Source organism: Tyto alba, unplaced genomic scaffold, assembly GCF_018691265.1.
Source record: "Tyto alba isolate M040663 unplaced genomic scaffold, T.alba_DEE_v4.0 Super-Scaffold_1, whole genome shotgun sequence".
In the NCBI taxonomy this organism is placed as follows: Eukaryota; Metazoa; Chordata; class Aves; order Strigiformes; family Tytonidae; genus Tyto; species Tyto alba.
In genome coordinates, this window is record NW_024881261.1 from 4,170,749 (window position 1) to 4,190,293 (window position 19,545).

The following is a 19,545-nucleotide window of genomic DNA, read 5'->3' on the forward strand; positions in this document are numbered from 1 at the left end:
TTGTTACAGGCAACTGTGAAGATCAAACCTTTGAGCCTGAAGTGGAAGAAAGCCTGCAGTTGGGCGCCTTTTGCGAACACGCCTGGCTTTTGCTCACCGACACTCGGACCTGAGCGTGTGTCCAGCACCACACTGGGCTATTCTGAATTTTAAGGTCAGCATGGCAAGAGAGATGTCACATCTACAGCAGTGTGCTGCTTGTAGGGACTTTGAGTGAGGAGCCAGCTTCTTTGGCTCTACCTAAAAGCAAAGAGCGTTCACAAAGCGTGCTTGTAACACAACCCTTGTGAGAAGAATTGTTTAACAAATAGCCAGATAATCTAGTTTGTCTTTTCCGTGGTGTTTTAGTTTGCCCTGCGCTGGCAGTCAGCCTTTCCCAGGTTTAACCTTGCATAGAAGATTTTATCTTGCGAGTCTGCAGAGACGGCTGCTGGTCGTGGAAAACATCACTGACTTACCAAGTGGATTACTGGGCAAAATTGATTTTACTTGGTACATTCATAGGCTGGAAAGCAACATAATAGTGTCTGCTTTGCTTCCACACCAGCGAGGGGGGAAGTGCCCCAAGATGTGTTGGAGACCCTACATGAGGCTGAGAGGTGACTGAGTATTTTGGACAGTATTCATCACCAGTGTAATTCTGATGGCATCGTTTTGACTGACTGAACAGGACCTGCAGAAATGCCTTAGGTACACATGCTGATGTATATTTTGCAGCTGTCTTTACTTAAGTGTTAAACATTCCGTATGAGCAATGAGAGTGGAGACCTTCCCCATGGTCCTTGCAGTTTCTTTGGTTGATATATGGTGTTTTCTCTCCTTTCTGTCAAAGTGTCCTCTGTTCCAGAGATAATGCAATTGCTATGCAGTGCCGTGCAAATACTCTTCTGTATTTGTATCTCTTTTCTATTTAATTATACTGTATAAATGTCCTCAGTAAATTTGATAAGTTGGGTGAAGGATATTGATTTTCAAGTCTCTCTTGTGCAGGGCTCCTTAGTAGCGGCAGCCGTTTACCAGGACTATTTCCCGAGGAGGTTTTGAAGGTTCAGCATTTAAGTAGCTACAGGATAACAAAGGAATTTCTTTCTCTACACTCCTGGTAGAGCTGCTGATTGCAGGGTTTAAGGCCATAGAGAAAACACTGGTGTTGGGTGCTGTTTTTAAAAGCCCTAGACTCATGTCATCTGCAAAAGCAGATGGGAAGGGAAATCGCGTTATAGAATAGATCCATTGCCTTCATTCCTGCAAATAAAGCCTGCTACCAGTTTGGGGAAAAAATGAGAGAGATGCTCCCAGGGTGAGATGAGGTCCTGGGGCAGCAGTGGGGGGACTCTGGGCTTGCAGCTGGGCAGCCCTCCCATCTCACCCCTCCATCACCCCCCAGCTGATGGTGGGGCAGGAGGAGAAGGGGATGAGACCAGCGGGTGTGCAGGGAGGCAGAAGGGAGGAGAGGGAATTTGCAGGGTTAAAAACGGGAGGACCAACAGCCTATTTTTAAACTGCAGTTTTGAATGTGAAGTGTCACCGATGTTAAAAAAAGCTCCTGGTAAATGGTGGGGGAGATGCACGCGATAGTGGAAAGCCAGCTGCAGCTTTTTGAACTGTTTGCTGGTGTTTGTGAGGAGGCTGCGAACACTTGGTTAGTGTTAATGTTTTAATTTTCCTTTTCTCAGCCTGAGGTCTCCCTACACAAGGGACTTTCTTTAAACCGTGCTTAGCTCAGCCTCTTAAGATTATTTTTGTTCTTCAAGAGGAAAAGAAGGGGGAAATGTAGATATTTGTGCACTTTCCTATTGCACTTGCTTTTTTCGCATTCTCTTGGAATATAAAATGTTTTCCTTTCTTTTTTTTTATGCTGAAAATTGGACACTGATTTTTTTTCTGGCTAATTTCCATGTATTTCTCATACAGGATTTTAGCCTTGATCTATAATGCAGGCCTGTGGCTGTTCTTGCTAAAAGTTCGGTCCCACCGGGGCTTTCTTTACAAATCCTTATTTTCAGTAGCAAATTGCTTTCTGCGAGTGTCACCTCTCGGAGCCAGCCGGTTTGGGTGGGTAGGGGGGCAGTGTCCTCACACTGCCGGACCCCGCACCTCTCAGCCATCCGCCCGCTGCTCCCCAGGATTTGGGAACCTGGGGATTCGGCATGTTCTCCTCCTCGCTGCATTAAGGCAGAAGGCTGGAGCCATTGCGCTCTATCATGTCAGTGATCCGTGGGATAATGCATCCCCCAAGTAGTGGCTGCTTCTGTCTATTGTGTCACCGATCTGCACGTTAAAGGGACCCCAAGTAGGTGTTGCTACAATAAACCATAACAGCTCTATAGGAGCCGTCACAGTTCATTGCATCAATAATCTGTGTATTAAGGCGTCCCGAGCAGGCCTCAGCACACAATGGACCGTTATGGCTCCAGATGAGCCTGTATAAATTTAGGTCAATAACCTGAATGTTGTTAAATCCCAAAATAGCCTTGCTACAGCGAGCTGGCAAGGCTTCTAAGAAAGATGTGTAGATTATGCAAACCTGAGGTGGTTGCAGAGGATACTCTGACTTACCACTAAAGGTTAGTGGCGGGTGAATTATTTCATCTTATTTATTACTGTTATCTAAACCTCTCTCCACTCACTTGGCTCCCTCCTTCCCTCTCCTTTCACTCCTCTGGAAATTAAACTGCGTGAGCGATGCTGCAAGAGCAGGAGAGGCGAGATGCGGCGGGAGAGCCGGGGAGGGAGGGATGGGAGGAGCGAGGAGGAAGCAGCGTTCCGCGGTTGAGCCGTCCCGCATCCCGACGAGCTCTTTCCCACGGGACTGCATGGAAACACTCCCACATTTCCATCCTGACTGCGCTTCTGCCTGACCCCGTGGAGCTCCGTATTGTTGGGAGCAGGGGTCTTGCACGAGGGGAGCCCGAACAGCAGGAGGGTCCCCTGAGGCTCTCCAGGCCTTTACTTACTCCAAAACCCACCTTCCATCCTTATCCCTGACCTGTTTCTTGATCCAAGCCCTCCCTGGTCCTCGATGACCCAGCACCTGGCTGGGCTCTTCTCGCCTCCACCATTAGCATCCTGCTCCTTCCTTCATTTCTTATTTCCCTCAGACAAGGCCCTTTTGTAGGTAGGTGGTGGGGAGAGGAATGCCTTCAGCACAGGATGGAGACCGGTTTGCATTGTGGGTGTACGCCTGAATGGAGACATAGCCTTGAACTTTTGAACTCTTTTTTTTTTTTTTTTGTAGAGTAAAGCTGCTATGTGCTGAAAACAAACAGGACTCACTCCGATGGAAAGAGATTGTACAGTGGGAACAAATCTTGGACCACAAGAAATGGGGTTTTCCACATTCCCATTCTGAGACTTTCCATTTGAGATTTCGCCAGCAGTTGGGCAGCAAAAGATGAATTAGCTGATCTGTTAAAGGTATTACATGTGTTTCCCCCTTCGGAGACTTGTTAGAACATATTTTCTTTGGTGATAGTAATAAGTGTTACAAACAAAACACAGTTTTCCCCTTTGAATATTCTTTTGCACAGAGCATCATCTACATAAAAAAAAAAAAAAAACAAAAAAACAACCAACTATGTTAAGTAACATGAATAGCTTCAGGCTATTTTATTTCATGTTGCTAAATAAGTCAATGCAGATGAGGACTTTTATGTAAGAATAGCTTGTAAATACAGGCACTAAGATAAGGGCAAATTATAACTCTAAAGATTTCCTGGAGATAGAAGAGTGTCACTGCTCCTTTCCACTATTCCCAGTCCAGGCATTGCTTCCAGGACAGGCTCTGGGAGATTTTACAGAAAAAAAAAAAAAAAAAAAAAAGCTTGAGATATCTGTGATACAATGAGAAGCACGGGGAGTTTGTTCTGTATGAGGGAGTTTGGTGTGCTGGTGGGGGGGGCTGTGTCTCCTGATGTGCTGGACCATGGTACAGCTGGGGCGTGAGGGGCTTCACCTCTGCTCTTCAGGTGAGCTGGGTCCATCCTGAGTGCCTGGTGGAGTGTCCTGCCCGGCAGTGCTCATGGTTCCTCCTCTGGCCCTTAACTGGGCCGTGAAGGTTTGGGCTGGTGAGTACTGCTGTGATCTTTCCTGGGGTATGGGCATGTACCCCCTGAGGAACTGGGCTGAGGCCACAAAGGTACCTTCCCCGATGCGTAGCCCTTGCCCTGCAGGACTGTTTGGCTGCCGTGGGACGGGGCCCAAGGAGAACACCCTGTGTCACTGCTCATCGCTGGAGCCACTTGGGTCTTATTGTAAGATTTAATTGTCTGATCCTGATTGTGGGAGAACTGAGAAGTTAGGAGTGAAGGGTAGTGTTCCCAAATTGGAAACACTTCAGTTGTACATCCTGTAAGTCTGTAGGTGGGCTGGGCTGGCTGAGGGTGCCGTCACGTTCTTGGCTTACACCAACCTGCTGATGCAGCAGGTGCCTTTGCAGACAGACTGCCGGGCAGAGATGGCACAGAGAAGGAAGCACTGTACTCCCCGAAGTATCTCAGGTGTTTGCTTGTAAGGATGCACTCATCTAGTTGCTTCTTTTATTATTTTTTTTATTTAGGAGCAATGCAGAGCCAAGGACTTGCCAGAGTTGTAAAGACAGGTGATCTTGGTTTTAGTGTTGGTCCTTTAGCTTGGGCACCCGAAGGGAAGCGCTGATACCCAGCATCTTTTTGGTAGTCTTCGTGTTGCTGCACTTGCTGTTTCAAGCTTTGCGTTAAGGAGGAATACAGGAGTAACTTGTGAGCATTGTGGAAGTATGTACTACCTGTGGATGTTTCATCAAATCCTTCAAGGCAGGAACACCGGGCGTTGCTGTGGTGTGTCACAAAATGCGGCCGCTGCCTCTGCCAGCCCAGCGCTTTCGGCCAGAGACCAGCGAGGGAAGTGGGCTTGGTGGATCGGCGGCCCAGAGTCGTGGGGACAGGAGAGACGCGAGGCTTTACGGGGGGGAAGGGGAGGGGGGGATGTGGTGGGAGGTGGGTACGGAGGTTGGGAGGATGTGGCTCTCAGCCACATGAAGATTTTGGTATGCAGCTCGTACTCAGGAAGTTTGGCCACCCTGATTACAAACATACGTATATTTGGAGATGCATAGTGAGATATCTGTCTCTTTCCAGATCTGATTTGTATTTAGAGGGAGAGAGGAAAACCACGGAAGCAGGGAAGTGGGTGGCTTTGTGTGGTTTCCTAGCCAGCAGAAGCTGAAAACGGTCTAAAGTTCACATTTAGCAGTATAGTAGTAACTAGAAGGAGACATCTGAAGGTAAGTGGCCATGTCCTACCTCTTGGCAATGAGGAAGCTTGATTTGCCTTTGTTCAGCTCTGGAGATGGATGAACTCTCCCCTCTAGCTCCAGAGATGGGTAGTGGTGCCATGGCACGATTTACAGTTTTTCTCAGTTAATAATTTTCAAAACTTAAAACATAAACCACTGTTTGTGAGAGTAAAAAGGATGAAGTTTGCTGTGTTGCTGTTAGCGGAGGGGCAGAAGTGAACCAAACAGAACCAAACCTTGGAAGCAACAATAGCTGCGCACTAAAGTGTTTATTTAACCAGGAGGACTTTTTTCCCTAACTATTTCATCTTATTTTCCTCTTGTCCTTGCTCTTGCTTGCTCATCTCTACACAGCATATGGAAAGGTTGAAAAGTGGCAATTACTAAATGAGAGTAGACAGAAACTGTTCTCCAGCAGCTCCAGATGGGGATTAGTGATGCTCTTCACAAGCTGTGTGCCGGCGCTTCACTCTGCAGTATAAAATGCCCTCTAATGGACAAGTAACTGCATAGCTCATCCAACAAACCAGCAAATAGTCATTTTTCTTGGGGTTCCTAATTTGGCTGTGCTGATTGTGGTACAGGAGAAAATAACAGCTTGAGTAGAGGAGAGCTTTTGGTTATCCAGATGTGCAAACAGTGAAGGTCCACCCCGCTCCAGCATTAGTCTTTGCAATTAGTGAAAATAAATACCAAGTAATTTAAAGGACTCTGGTAAAATGTAGAATGAGATTTTATTTTTCAGTATGTCAGGGACCTTTGGAGACAGTAAGGTTATCTATGTATTATTTCCTCATGTTTTATTTGGAAAGTTTAGGGTAGCTTCCCAGCCAGTTACATGCTGTAGCAATATCAGTGTGTGCGTTATCAGCATCAGATACGCAGAAGAACAAGATAAGAGAGGCTGAAGGAGGCCCGTGATTAATTAGCAGATGGATTAGGTGCTCTCGAAGCTAAGTGGCTAATTCAGATTCAGCTCCTGGGTATTGTTTTGCCCACCACCAGGCCCCTGAAGGCTGTCAGGGCAGGGTGAGCAGAACATCAACCAACTTCACTTCTGATGCCAGACAGAGAGATGACAGTTACTTTCTTTAAAGCAGTTTTCTTGCTGTCTGTTTGGGTTGGTTGTTTGTATTTTGGCTTTAGGAATGAAATGAGTGCCAGTTCTGGTATTTCCTAGTTTCTCTTGAAAACTCACAGAGGATCTGTGGAGGGCTGTTACTACCTGACAAGGAAGCATGCCTGGATCTTCTTTTCTCAAGGCCAAGAACTAGTCAATACTGTTGGAAAATAAAATTGGGGGAAAAAATGTTGAATAATAAAATAGGAACAAAACCTCAGGTATCTTGCTCCCCTCTTTTTTGTACCACTGGCTGTTGAGACAACCTGAATATTATCATTTCAGTAGGTCTTCATAATATCTTTCTGACTACCGAGAACCCAATCTGGAGCACAATCTGTAACCTGAAATACAATTCTTAAAGAATTTTTTTTAAAAATCCAGATCCAAACAAAAACCTCTCTCATGCTTTATGCATCATTAACATGGAGAGGAAGGAAAATGTTACAAACCCATATGTCTTTTTTGCCTTTGAAGGGCATACATGTATAAATATATCATTGTGATTCTTCTTTTACTGAGTCAACAAGTAGCTTTGATGGAGTAGAACTGATGAGGGATACTCGCCGTGACTTTCAAGGGCTGAAAGGAATGCAGGATCAGGCCCTCTGTGTCGTCTTTGAAGCCTTATTATTTTAGCACAGTCTGTATCTTGTTGCATAATGTTTTAAGATGTGGTCTGCATCATTATGTAGCGTGTTTAATTTAGCAACAGATGTGCAGGCTCATATGCCGTTATGGTACATTTTGTTCACTCATATAATAGCAAGTTCCTCAAAATTGTTACCAGTTCTTCAGCGCAAGACTCCTACAGCATGTTATTCTCCTTTTCTGTACAGTGAAGAGCAGAAGAGCTCTTTATTTGCCATCAGCAGGTGCTAACGTGGGAGTGCCGGCTCTCCGTGAAGCACGTTTAACCTGCTGTGTTCCTGCTTTCTCTGCCAGGCTGCGGCACCCGCGGAGCGCACTTTCCCCAGCAGTTTTCGGGGAAAGGCACCAGGTAGGCAGTGGAGGGGCAAGGCTTGGGTCATTAGGTTTCTGAGCAGAAAAAAAGAGCGAGTCACCTAGACAAATAATGCTTATTGCCACCCACGGCGTCATCCAGTCATTCCCACGGAGAGGCCTTAATGCAAAACATCGCTGAACGCTCTGCGGCAGCAGAATCATGCTACTAACTAGTAAAATCTTTAAACCTAATTAACAATGGGTTTGTAGCAAGAATCCTGGCCTCACCGTTTTGAGGGTGCTCAGGGTCTGTGCGGGGGATGCAGGCTGCCTGGCACCAATGCGAGATTTACAGCCAAGGTAATTCTCCTAGAAATTGGGAAAAATTCTCTTTTTTTTCTTATTTTCCTAGCATCCTATTTCCCATGCAATGGCTGGGAGCATTTAGTGGAGGAGAAGTCCAAACCCTGGCTCTACAGAAACAGTGTGATTGCTCTTCCCAAGCATGAGGGTTTACATCCCTCAGGCATTAAAAAAAAAAACCAAAACAAAACAAAACACCGATTTTTTTTTTATTTTGGCTAATGAAAATCTATGTTTGTCTCGCTACCCATATAAATGTTTAATCCATTTTTGGTTCCTGCTGGGCTATCGAGCTTAATGGTGTCTTGACACTGTGAGTTCCCCGTGTTGTTTTATTGTGCTTTAAAAGAAAACATCCAAAAAATGGATCTCAAGAAGGATCGTGATGTTTATCCCTCCCCTTTCGTGTGCTTCCCTCCTCCCCTGCGGTCGTGCCAGGGCTTTAGGGGGAGGAGTAGGTGATGGGGGCTGAGCCGGGGCACTGCACTTAAGGATGTGCCGCCAGCGTAGGGAGGAAGGATGACACAGTGTTTGGGAAGTCTTCCTCCTGCACTGTACCATCTCCTTTCTCTGCTTCCCTCCCCTGTCATTATCTCTGTGTGTCTCCTTCTTTCTTTTCTCCGTGTTTCCTTTCTTGCACGAGCTCCGCTTCTCAGCCCCTCCTGTCCTCCCCACGGCAGCTGCCAATGTCTGAAACGATCAGCCGTGGCAATAACCAGCTAGTTCAGAATAGTTAACAGCCAGTGATGCTAACTCAGGGCTTAAACAGTCCACGGCTCTGAGGGCTGTTCTTGCATTGAAATATCAATTCAAGTGCGATCAAGCTTTGGAAAGCTGGACTTCTAACGCAGGGAGAGCTGCCCTTGGCACCGGCAGATACTAACTTCATGATTACAGACCACTTGGGCATCGTGGTCTCCTTCCAGCTGAGCGGACTGATGTCCTGCAGTGATCAAGAGTACAAAACTTTCTCCAGGAACCTCTCCTTTCTTGAGAGCCTAGGAAATGTCTGACAGTATCATCAAAACATTTGGACTGGATTTGCCCTTGTTTAAGTAAGGAGTTGTACATGTGGAAACCCAGTTTAGGTGGGACGAAGGGTGGAAATTTTCCTTTGCTGCTTGGAGATGGGAGCTTTTCCCAAATGGGAATTGCAGTTCATGGAGCTAGGAGTTTTCTGCAGCAGGGAATCTCCCTTTTGTTGCTGCCATATTTCATAGAGGGTAGAAAATGTAGTCAGAAATTGTGAGCAACAGATTTCTGACTCCACTAAGGGTCTTGGAGTGTGCGCGTGTGTTTTTTGATTGTTTCGAAAGATACTTGTATTTGAAGTTAAAGAGGAGCCCCACTTAACCTACGACCGTGTATTCATTGGCAGAAGTGGTGCGTTCGTCCCGCTCGTTCATCCACCCCTCGAAAGGCAGCCAGCCGTCGCCGTTTCGTTACCTCCCAGCCGATGAGCTGCGTTTTGGGCAGGACTCGCAGGCGCCGTGGCATGATACTCACCAAAGCTTGAGGGGCTGGGCGCTTGCAGCGGCTTCGGCTCATCATGAAACCTCGTCGTAGGGAGCACCGCTGTGCTTTCCCGGGGCTGTGCACAGAGAGGGAGCGGGTGAGACACGGTTTTGGCCAGGGAAGGGCTCTCTCAGTCACCTGCTGGGTGCTGCCGTGGTTTGATGGCAGTGCCTGCAATGGATGCTCAAAAATAGATGTCGCCCATGTTTGTGCTCCTCTGCTTTCTAGTATTCCATGAAAAGATGATAAAACAGTTGGGAGAGCGATTAGAAGACAACAAGTTCTTCATAAAGTCACCTTTCTCTTATTTTTTGTCTAACAGCGCATTTTATTTGGGAGAATCACCTTTTCTCTCTTTTCATTTTCCATTGAAAGCAGGAAAATTAAGCCCTAATACAGCTTTCTCTGCTCTCATTTTCTGGCTCATGGATTGTGGTATTTAACAGGCAGTATTAAGAAGCTTTTTAAATGTGTTATGTCAGAATTGGTTTTTTTCCTAAAACATGGTATTTAAGTGTGATCCTTCTTTAAATAAATAAATAATTGATGGACTATCATCACGTCCGAGGGTTTTCAAGAAAATTTACATTTTGAAAGACACTGTTGGAGGCTAACATGGCCATGCAATTACTGTATGTAAATCACTTCACTTGTTTCCTAATCTTGCTGAAGATGAAGTACAATTTTTGTGCATGCACCTCTCTCTCTCAAATTTCCTTATACAATGAGGCTTTCTTTTATTTTAATTGCTGACCATGATTTTTGTTCTGCCTTGCCTGATTGTATTTATTTTATTGCAGGGGACATTTAGCCTTGCGATTGTTTTGAGATTGGGTTGGATGGAGAAATCATTGAGGATAGATTGAAGTTGGGTGCGCAACTAATTACATCCTCTATCCCACAAATGGAAGAACTGCTTTCTTAATTACAGCTTCATACGAAGGCTGGGGAATATCCACTTGTTTCTGTGCCCTGCACATCTGTTTTTCTCCATTTTATCCATCCCTGCCAAATCCTGCTCAGCAGCTCCTGCCACATTTTTAATAAGTCGTCTGAGTTGGGCTTTTATTGCTGGTTGATATCATCATGGACACCTGTCAGACAAAGATGGAACAGTTAGCATCATTAGGAAGTTCATTCATGGGCATTGCATTAAGCTGTGTGGGATTCTGATAATACAAGCAGTAATTTCTCTGATTGTTATTAGTTTCTTTTGTAGAAAGTTTTCCTCCAGGGAGTAATGCAGGGAATTGAGATGGCAAGAGAAAAAAACTTCAATGGAAGCGTTTGTCCATCAGAAAATGCACTCAGTCAAAATTAAATACACTTTGAATATTGATTTGGTTTGGGAAAAGAAGGGGGAAAGAGTTGCAGCCCCAACATAATGAACCATTTGAGCATTTTCAGAACAAAATGCTAACTTTTTCTCTTCTGACATGACTTCTTTATAACCTGGTATATCTCCCTTCAAGTGGAGTGGGATATAGTAGAGGTAAAAATTCCTGTGTATACTTTTAAATGTTGATCATAGAAATGCTGTTCGCTGCTCTGGCTTTAGCGACACAAACCGTTTAATTTTTGTTGTAAGAAATATTTTGACTGTAGCAAGCTTCTGCCTCTGGAATGGAAGTTTTCAGATTCTTTTAGAATGTTGCATTAATTATTAATGTGAGTGGGAATCATGCTCTTTAGCATCCCTATGTTAAAAAAAAAAATCAATTAATTATTGCTATAAATCTCAGAGATTATGCTGCAGTTGCACTGCTGGGAAATTGGCCATTAACTACCAGGAAATCGCCTATCTTCCCTTAGTCAGAATTCAGTTGTACCAACACAACCCTTTTCCTTTTATAAATTAACTATCAATGTGATGCATAATTGATAACCATTTATAACAATAACAATAATCTCCATGAAATTGTCATCTCGATAGGCAGCAGCTTTGTTAGAGCCTTTACCCCTCGCGTGCTCAGCCTAGCCTATTGCATTTGTTAACTGTGTTTTCTGGGAAGTTATTGCTTCACTGGCGTGGTTTTAGGAGAGCTGTAAGTTGTTGCAGAAGAATAAAATGCAAGGTAGAAACGCCTGACTGGACTATGTGGATATGAAGAACCTGAAGTGTTTCGAGAGGATGGGTTAAGTGTTGCTGTCACTGCTCTGCAGGAGGGGAAGAAGAAGTCAAGGTAACAGGCATTGCCCAAGGTCAACTTTGGGACATCTGCCTGGATTTCCCTGGTTTGCCATGTCTTCTTCTCACGTGTCCTATATTACGTGAACCCAGAGATATTTTGGTTTGTTGTGACAATTTTGTTTGCAAATAATGCAGGGTGAAAATTCACCTGCCACAGAGGAGCTGTTTGGGAGTTAGTTTAAATGAGGAGTACCAACTTTGTGGGTTTTGCTGGCTTTTCAGAATTTATTTTTCAACCCTTTCTAGTACTTTGGAAGCTGAGTGGTTGAGACTTTGCAATACAGATGGCCACTCAGGAGAGGATTTCTTGCTGTGCTTGCAGTCATGCCGGTCTTCCTCTTCCCCTTCCCTCCTTGCGAGGCCTCCAAAAATGTGGTGATGTTTTGCTTTCTTTCTAGAAATCACAGCTTTCCGCTAATTCTGTTCTTTTGGTGCTTTTAAGTGGGCTTAAAAGGGTGGTGGATGGCTGATGGGAGGCAGGAGCCTCTTGAGCGGGATCCATCCCTGGAAGGTTTGTAGCTCTTACCAGAGTCATCTGTCTTCACCATAAGATATAAAAGAGGATATTGAATCACTGGTAGTGTAGCATAACTCAGTAAAAAATTAGTGCATCTAGTGCTGAATTGTTTGAATTCGGTTGTCAGCATAAGGTCTTTTCTTGTATGTCTTGATTCATGAATACTGCTGTGGATTTTGCTTTAAAAAAGTCATACCTGGATTTTACAACAAAGCTGTTGGGTAAAAATGCCACAATGGCACGTTCAGGGTCTGCAGCCTGAGTGTGGGTCGAGGCGTTCAGGAATTAAACAAACCTTTGGCTCTCTGTAGGAACAAAAGCATCTCAGACCCGATAGGACCTATTTAGGGTCTTACCCTGTGTCACCAAAATGCAGAAAAGCCTGCAGCTTTTGTCCCTTTGTAGGGCATTTCTTATGGATCAGCCACACGTACCGCTTTATGGATTGCTTTCATCGGCATTTAGAAGTGTGTATGCTAGAAACGGCAGCTCTGGCACCCAAAGTTTAATGTTAGTCCTTCAAGTATGAAGGTAAGGACAGGCTACGGTGACAGCTGGAATATGTATTAAGATCTAGTTACAAATTCAAGGTTCATTGATGAATTTTTACAAAGAAAGGCTTAAATAAGACATAAAAGCGGTGCGCGTGTATGTGTGTGAAAGTGCTGGAAGAGCAAAAGCTACTTTCCCATTTTTATATACTCTCTAATAATCTTTCAGTGCCTGTGAGCCTACAAAATAGCTTAATGGATTCTATCTGCTAGGAATAGATTTTTAAGACAGAAATAAAACTGGGAAGGCCATACAGCGCTTCGGCAGTTCTCGTGTACGGTGCTGTTTTTTCTGATCTCGGGGAAGATGAAGTTTGATTTGCAGTATATGATGTGTGACCGCTGGGACGCTGGGGTTGGAAGCACTAAACTCGCAGCTGGCCTTCCAGAAACTTGCTCTGCTGTTGGGGACGGACAGGTCTCACCTGCTGCGCTGGAAATCCTCATGAATCCTTTCGTTTCTCCGCAGGATCGACAGTGGCGGTATGCACGCCGATTCCTGTGAGTTTTTCTGAGTTCCTGGGGGACTGCTTTGCTTTTTGAACCAGAAAGTTAGAAAATCCCATCAAGAATGGCACTTGTGGATAAACACAAAGTCAAGCGGCAGCGACTGGACAGAATTTGTGAAGGTAAGAGTATGCTCCCGTTTTTCTATAAAAGCTGACAGAAGGTGAAGGTAGAATATCTCATTTTTCCTTAATTTTTACAGCGCTTAGACATAGAGACACAGATCCAGGACTAGAGCTCCCTGTCCTCTCTCTCTGCTCAAAATATGGTCATAAAACATTGGGAAAGGATATACTGGTTATTCATTTGAAAATCATCTGTAGTCCTGTGAACAGAATTTTTGTTTAATTACCAGATCTTCTCTTTTTATCCTAATCTCTGCTGTACTCATCTAGTCAGTCCAAGTTTGAAACACAGCTTAAATTTGTTGTGTCTTTAGAGAAGGATTGTGCTCTGATAAATGTGCTGCTTTCTGGAGGCCTCCCCTGGCTGGAGAAAGAGCCAGATTGCAGGGGCTGGTGCCATAACCCTTCCCTTCCCACTCCAAGCAGTGCCGGTTGCAGTGTCCAAAACAAGTGTCACTCAGGGGGTGTGAAAGCAGACTATCTCCTGTAATATTGACTATCATCCTATAAGAAATAAGTGGAAAATTTTAAAGTTGTTGTTGGAGTATTTCTTATGGTTTTGGGCTTATTGTTGGAATAGCTTTTCTTTCACTGGTGTGTGGTGATAAGGCAGATTTACTGGAAACTGTCCTTTTTTGGTAGTATGTTACAGTGTCACAGCACAGGTGACTTTTAGCTTTTATTTCAGTTTTCCAGCAGAAAAATATTTTAGATAACGTTTTCTATTGCAGGTTACATAGTGTAAGTTACTTACAATAGAAATCAAGCGATGGCAAACAAGCTCTGACTTTTTGGTGTACACTCCAGTAATTCCCCTATGCAGACCAACACTCGTGCAAGTTTTACCATCAGCAGCACAAGCAGAACAGTGTTATTTTAGGAAGAATATCTTAAGTTATGTCTCTTAAAGAGGTCCAGTGTTCATCTGCTTTTAAGGAGATGGATAGTGGCCCGCAGGGTAACAGTTTGCAGTATTACTGGAATGCCAGTGGGATGAAATAGGTTTTGCTCATGGATGAAAGTGCAGAGCTCACGGGGGAATGGTACTACGCCCATTCGAGCAAAATGTGGGGGGCTTTGTGGAGTTTCCAGTGAGAGTAAAATGCTGATCGGCAAGACAGGGTGGCTTTTGCCTTGATTTTTGTGTGTTAAATATTGCTTACTTTAGTATGCCAAAGTAATACCTCTTTGCTGTTGCTTTAAACTTGCTGTGAGTTACTTAGCTCTATTAATTTTGCTCTGTTAATTTCGGAGGGGGCAGGCAGAGAAGCTGAGAGTTAGGAAGAAGTATCCAGGGTACACTGCAGTGTGGAGCTGCATATTTCTCCTATTGAATGTCATAAACACTCAGGTGTGATACGCTATCTCATCTTCAAAATGTACTTTGAACTTGACTTAAAAGAGTTGTATCAGCTGAGCCTGGATTTTCAAAAGCTGCCTTCCCAGTTTGATGTTTACTATCAGATCTAGTTGCTGAGTGTACAAGAAATTCAAAAGGATCATACAACAAACCTGCTAACAGAGCGTGAGATGTGATTGAAGTTTAGATTATTTTCCTCTGATATATGAGCTTTTTTCTTCTTTCTTGGTCAAAAGATATTATTTTCTAATCTGTAAATGTGCAGAAGACATAACTTTTTAAAGTATACCTTGTCATTTGCCACTTGTTTTGTGATTGGATTGAAATGATGGGATTCACCGTTGTAAAACACTGTTGTGTTGTATTTATACGCAACAGATTAGGCCTGAGTTTAAGCAACATTGTAAAAATTACATTGCAGAATGTAAAAACTTTAGGATTTGCCAGAATACTAGGCTTGCAGGACAGCAATATACTATACTGGCATCTCTGGTGGCTATTTTTTATTATATGCTCCTAATCTTGGATTGTAGCATAGTAAAGCACTACGAGGGGCCATACCAGCTGCTGTGAAAACACGCTTTGAAAAATATGAGCATTTCTCTTGGTTTTGTCTTGAAAAGTTTATGGAATAAATGGTGAAAGATGGTGAGAAATTAGGGAACTACTTCAGCAGACTGAGGAGAGGAGTCCTTGCTAGCGGAATGGTGTTCAGTAAGAAGAATTGCTACTACTCCATCAAACCAAGTACAACGTGCTCCAAAAAAGTTGCTTTTCAGGAGTTCCTGTTCTGTGGAAGCACTTGCGCAGCTTTTCTCCTTAAAAAGTGAAGAGGATACAAAACTATATTTACCTGATGGAAAGCTAAATGTTTTGCAGTACACAGGTGGATTTCTGTGCTTTTTATGAAGTTGCATATACCGTACCAGCCCTTTTACTACTCACAACACAAACCCTTGGAGAGTTTGCTAGGAACGGACTTTATTCCATGCAGCAGGATGGTGGCAGGTCTGGAGGTGAAATATCCTCGGGCTTCATGTTGTAATTGCTGTTCATACTGCCAAGCGGATTCTTCTTCATACAAGCTTACTAAAAACAAGTAGTCACATGTTGAGGGAAACAGCTTACAAACTGTTGTGGTATTAAAAGAGTATATTAAGAAGCTGCAGTGTTTGTACTACTCTGTTAAACATGCATCTGGCATGGAAAAATAATCCAAGCCATACAAGGGGGTGATATCTTTGAAAATGCTGGTTCCTAGCCTTTATAGGCAGATTTATGAGTCTTCCAGGAAGAGAAGCAGCTCAGTCTCATTGCATTACTCAGCTTGACCAGTTCCTCTGTTTTTTTTAACATAGAGTTACGACATCTTTGTGTGACGGTGTTACTTTTTGCTCTAAGCAGGCTGTTTTGAAGAGGTGAGCTTTTTGCACCGGGTAACAGATTTTTCGCTGTAGAAGAATACAGGTGGGATAAAGGTTCAGACTTGAGGGGATAAAGACATTTTAGGGCAACAGCCTGCAATAAAGACATTTAGAGTAGTCTGTTAAGGATTAAGCGGGTTTATGATGCCCATCTGAATGAAGTGAAGTCAGAGTGATCTTGGCTTACTCGTTTTTTTCTTTCTGGTTGTCCCAGAGAGTTTGGGTGCCTATACTGTAATTGGATCCATGTGGGTGGAAAGATGTACCCAGTGAAAATAATATATGCAGAGTGGTTTACATAATGACTGTTTGTGGAATTGTGTCTACTTACGTAGCGGGTCAAAATATGCTTTAGAGGTGGAGCTGCTGGTGCTGTGTTTAGTTAGACTTGTCCAACACACCCTAGTTCTGATCCTGTTCCCATTAGCTTGTAATTTTGCCACATTTTAAATCTGTTTAAGCTGAAATTTTCCATTCCGTGATGAGATTTTACCTCGGGGTGAATTAAAAAAAAAAAAAAAAAAATTCCAGCAAAAATTGTGGAACCATGTCTGAGCAGGAGATGGGGGGGATGTTGATTTTGTTCTGTCTGAAACAAAGCAGAGCCGCAATCCTGCAGCCATGCAGCAGGGAAGCTGCGGTACCCACCTGCTCTGTTTCAGACAAAAAGGATTTGAATTTTGTAGCAGAGTTGCTGTGGTGTCAGGAGTGTGCCTGTTATCATTCCCAAATTTGGGGCAGTTTCTCAGCCTCTGAAAGAAATGAAGTGAGCTCAGCTAGTGCAGCTGAGGGTCATGTCGTGTGCTCTGTAACACTGCTCGGGGCACAGGGGTGGAGGGGACCTCTGCCAGAGGGTGGGCCTGCAAATGGGGAGCAGCGGGGATAGGGGAGGATGGGTGCAGAGTAAACTGGAGCAAGAACAGAGCCTGCACAAGGAAGGCGAGAACTCAGGCAACTGGCCCTTGAATTTAGGTGCTGTGAGAAATAAGGTTACCCTTGCTGGAGGGCAGGGGTGGCATCCAGAGGGACCTGGACAGGCTGGAGAGGGGGGCTCGTGTGAACCTCGCGAAGTTCAACAAGGCCAAGTGCGAGGTCCTGCCCGGGGGTCGGGGCAATCCCCAGCACAAACCCAGGCTGGGCGAGGGGTGGCTGGAGAGCAGCCCCAAGGAGAGGGGCTGGGGGGGTTGGTGGGGGGAAAACTGCCCGTGAGGCAGCCCCGTGCGCTGGCAGCCCAGAACCCACCCGTGCCCTGGGCTGCAGCCAGAGCAGGGGGGGCAGCAGGGCCAGGGAGGGGATTCTCCCCCTCTGCTCCGCTCTGGGGAGACCCCCCTGCAGTGCTGGGGCCAGCTCGGGGGCCCCCAACAGCAGAAGGACACGGAGCTGCTCGAGCGGGGCCAGAGGAGGCCACGGAGATGCTGGGGGGGCTGGAGCAGCTCCCCTGGGAGGCCGGGCTGAGAGAGTTGGGGGGGTTCAGCCTGGAGAAGAGAAGGCTCCGGGGAGCCCTTCGAGCGGCCTCCCAGGGCTTAAAGGGGGGACAGGAGAGGTGGGGAGGGACTCTGGATCAGGGGGTGGGGGTAGGACGAGGTGGGACGTGTTTAAACTGCCAGAGGGCAGATTTAGGTGAGATCTAAGGCAGAAATTGTTCCCTGTGCGGGGGGTGAGGCGCTGGCCCAGGGTGTCCAGAGCAGCTGTGGCTGCCCCCTCCCTGGAAGGGTTCAAGGCCAGGTTGGACGGGGCTGGGAGCCCCCTGGGCTGGGGGAAGGGGGCCCTGCCCAGGGCAGGGGGTGCCACTGGGGGGGCTTTGACATTCCTTCCAACCCAAACCATTCTGTGATTCTATGATTCTGTCCATTTGCTATGGTGGTCTCCAATTGCCTGATCCTACAAGTATGTGTGTTATTACTCCTTGTCTTGTAAACCTGACAGTGACTTCCTGCTCTTCGTCAGTGCTCCCAGCCTCCTCTACCTCCCTGTGGGCAGCAGAAAGTGAGTGAAGCTCCAGGTTGAGAGAGACTGTGGCAGGCCCTGCTAAGATGACAGAATGTAGTCAAGATGTGGAATACTGATGATAGTTTGTTTTCCTTGCTGTTTCACTGAAGGGAAGGTTCAGCTGTGGAACCCGGCTGCAGACGGTTGTGTTTCTGGCAGGTCAGCGCCCTTCTCAGTGTGGCTTGTTGTGGTTGTGCAACTCCCCAGCAGTGATTTCAAACCATCAGCCACAATAACCGTCAGGGCAGAATCTCACCTGCCTTTCATTTAGGAAACAACATCAGAGAGAGATACAGGTGTAATTTTTTTCTGTGTACTTGTGGCAGCACAAGATGTGCAGCAATGCCTACGTAAACCCCAAGCTCAGAAGGCCGTGGCACTCCTGGCTCATGGCATCCATCGCTCCCCTGGGGCTCTCGTGCTTGCACAAGGCATTCCCATGCAAGGAAATAACTTGAAGCATCACTTCTGCAGCCCAGCCTGCTGCTTGCTCAGCTGTTCTTTATCTTGTGCTTCTGTGAAAATGGTTAAAGAAAATACTAAATAATACTCGAAGCTAGATGGAGCGAGGAGCAGCCCTCCACAGTTGCTGGCAGTATCTTTGGGAACAGTCTGGCTGGGAAGCTGGAGGAGAAGATGCTGTGGCAGTATGCAAGGTTGTGTTGTCATTTCCCCACGAAATGTTGAAACTTAACAGGGAGAAGGTAGTAGTGGTGGCACATCCAGGATACAGGATGGCAGTGTCTTGGCTGTGGGTAAAACACAGGTTTCCCAACGCTGCTGAATTCCTCTCTGATGACCCCAATTTCTGCTGCTGCTCCGTACCATTTCAGCTGCGCTAGCCTGCTGTCTTCAGCACCATTGCCATGAAATTTTAATGCCTGGCTTTATAGGTTAAAGTTTGCACTGACATTTATGAGTCAGTTGAGCTTTCAACACACACCTCAAAAGTGGCAGTCCTGAGATGAAAAAGAAGCAAAGAGAAAAAAATAATTGCAAGGCCAAGTGAACCCAGAGATTTTCTGATAGAGTTTTTGCTTCAGGATTTGTCATTATCCAGTGGGAAATCATGTCCTTACACATCAGTTTGCGCCACCAACACCGTCTGTACTTTGCAAAATAGCAGAACTGTTTGCAGTGCCAAACAAGCCATTCATATTCTTTGTTTTCTTTCAGGTCCTATGATATGTCTAATAGCCGATAAATGCCAGCACAGTCACATAATACTTTCCAGTGCATAATGTATGAGTCTCTCGGCTTTTTGACGTGCTGACTTATATTCTAAGGGGCACCCTAGTGTCCCGTTCGGATGAGGCTTCACTAGTGCTACCCATAATTCATGTTCCCTGTAGGAATTCCTCAATATTTACCTTCTAGTCATTACAGTATCCATGTGTGGCCTTGACCTTCCACATGCCCTTTTGTATCAGTGGGAGTGGGACACCATGGTGGATACTGATGCCCCTTGGATAGGTCTGAGTCTTTTGATGAAATGGTTCGTCTTGAAAACCTTGAATAACCACTTCCCTGTGATACACCAGCCAGTTGGGATGGTGGTTTTCTCTCCATTCTCATGTTTCCCCATTGATTTCATGGCCATTCAAAGGAAAAGAAACAGGAGCACTTCAGTGACGTGCGTGTGTTTTCAGGCTGAAGCAGGAAA

The 19,545-nt window shown here is 45.3% G+C and overlaps 1 protein-coding gene across 1 annotated transcript in view; it reads left to right on the forward strand.

The window, feature by feature from the left end:
- Positions 1-3,232: 3,232 nt before the first annotated feature.
- Positions 3,233-19,545, forward strand: part of CTBP2 (C-terminal binding protein 2) — a 72,514-nt gene continuing 56,201 nt past the window's right edge. The window contains exons 1-2 of the mRNA XM_042791668.1: positions 3,233-3,417; positions 12,947-13,106. Coding sequence (XP_042647602.1) covers positions 13,049-13,106 — 58 coding nt within the window. The 5' untranslated portion in view covers positions 3,233-3,417; positions 12,947-13,048. The remainder of the gene's footprint in view (positions 3,418-12,946; positions 13,107-19,545) is intronic.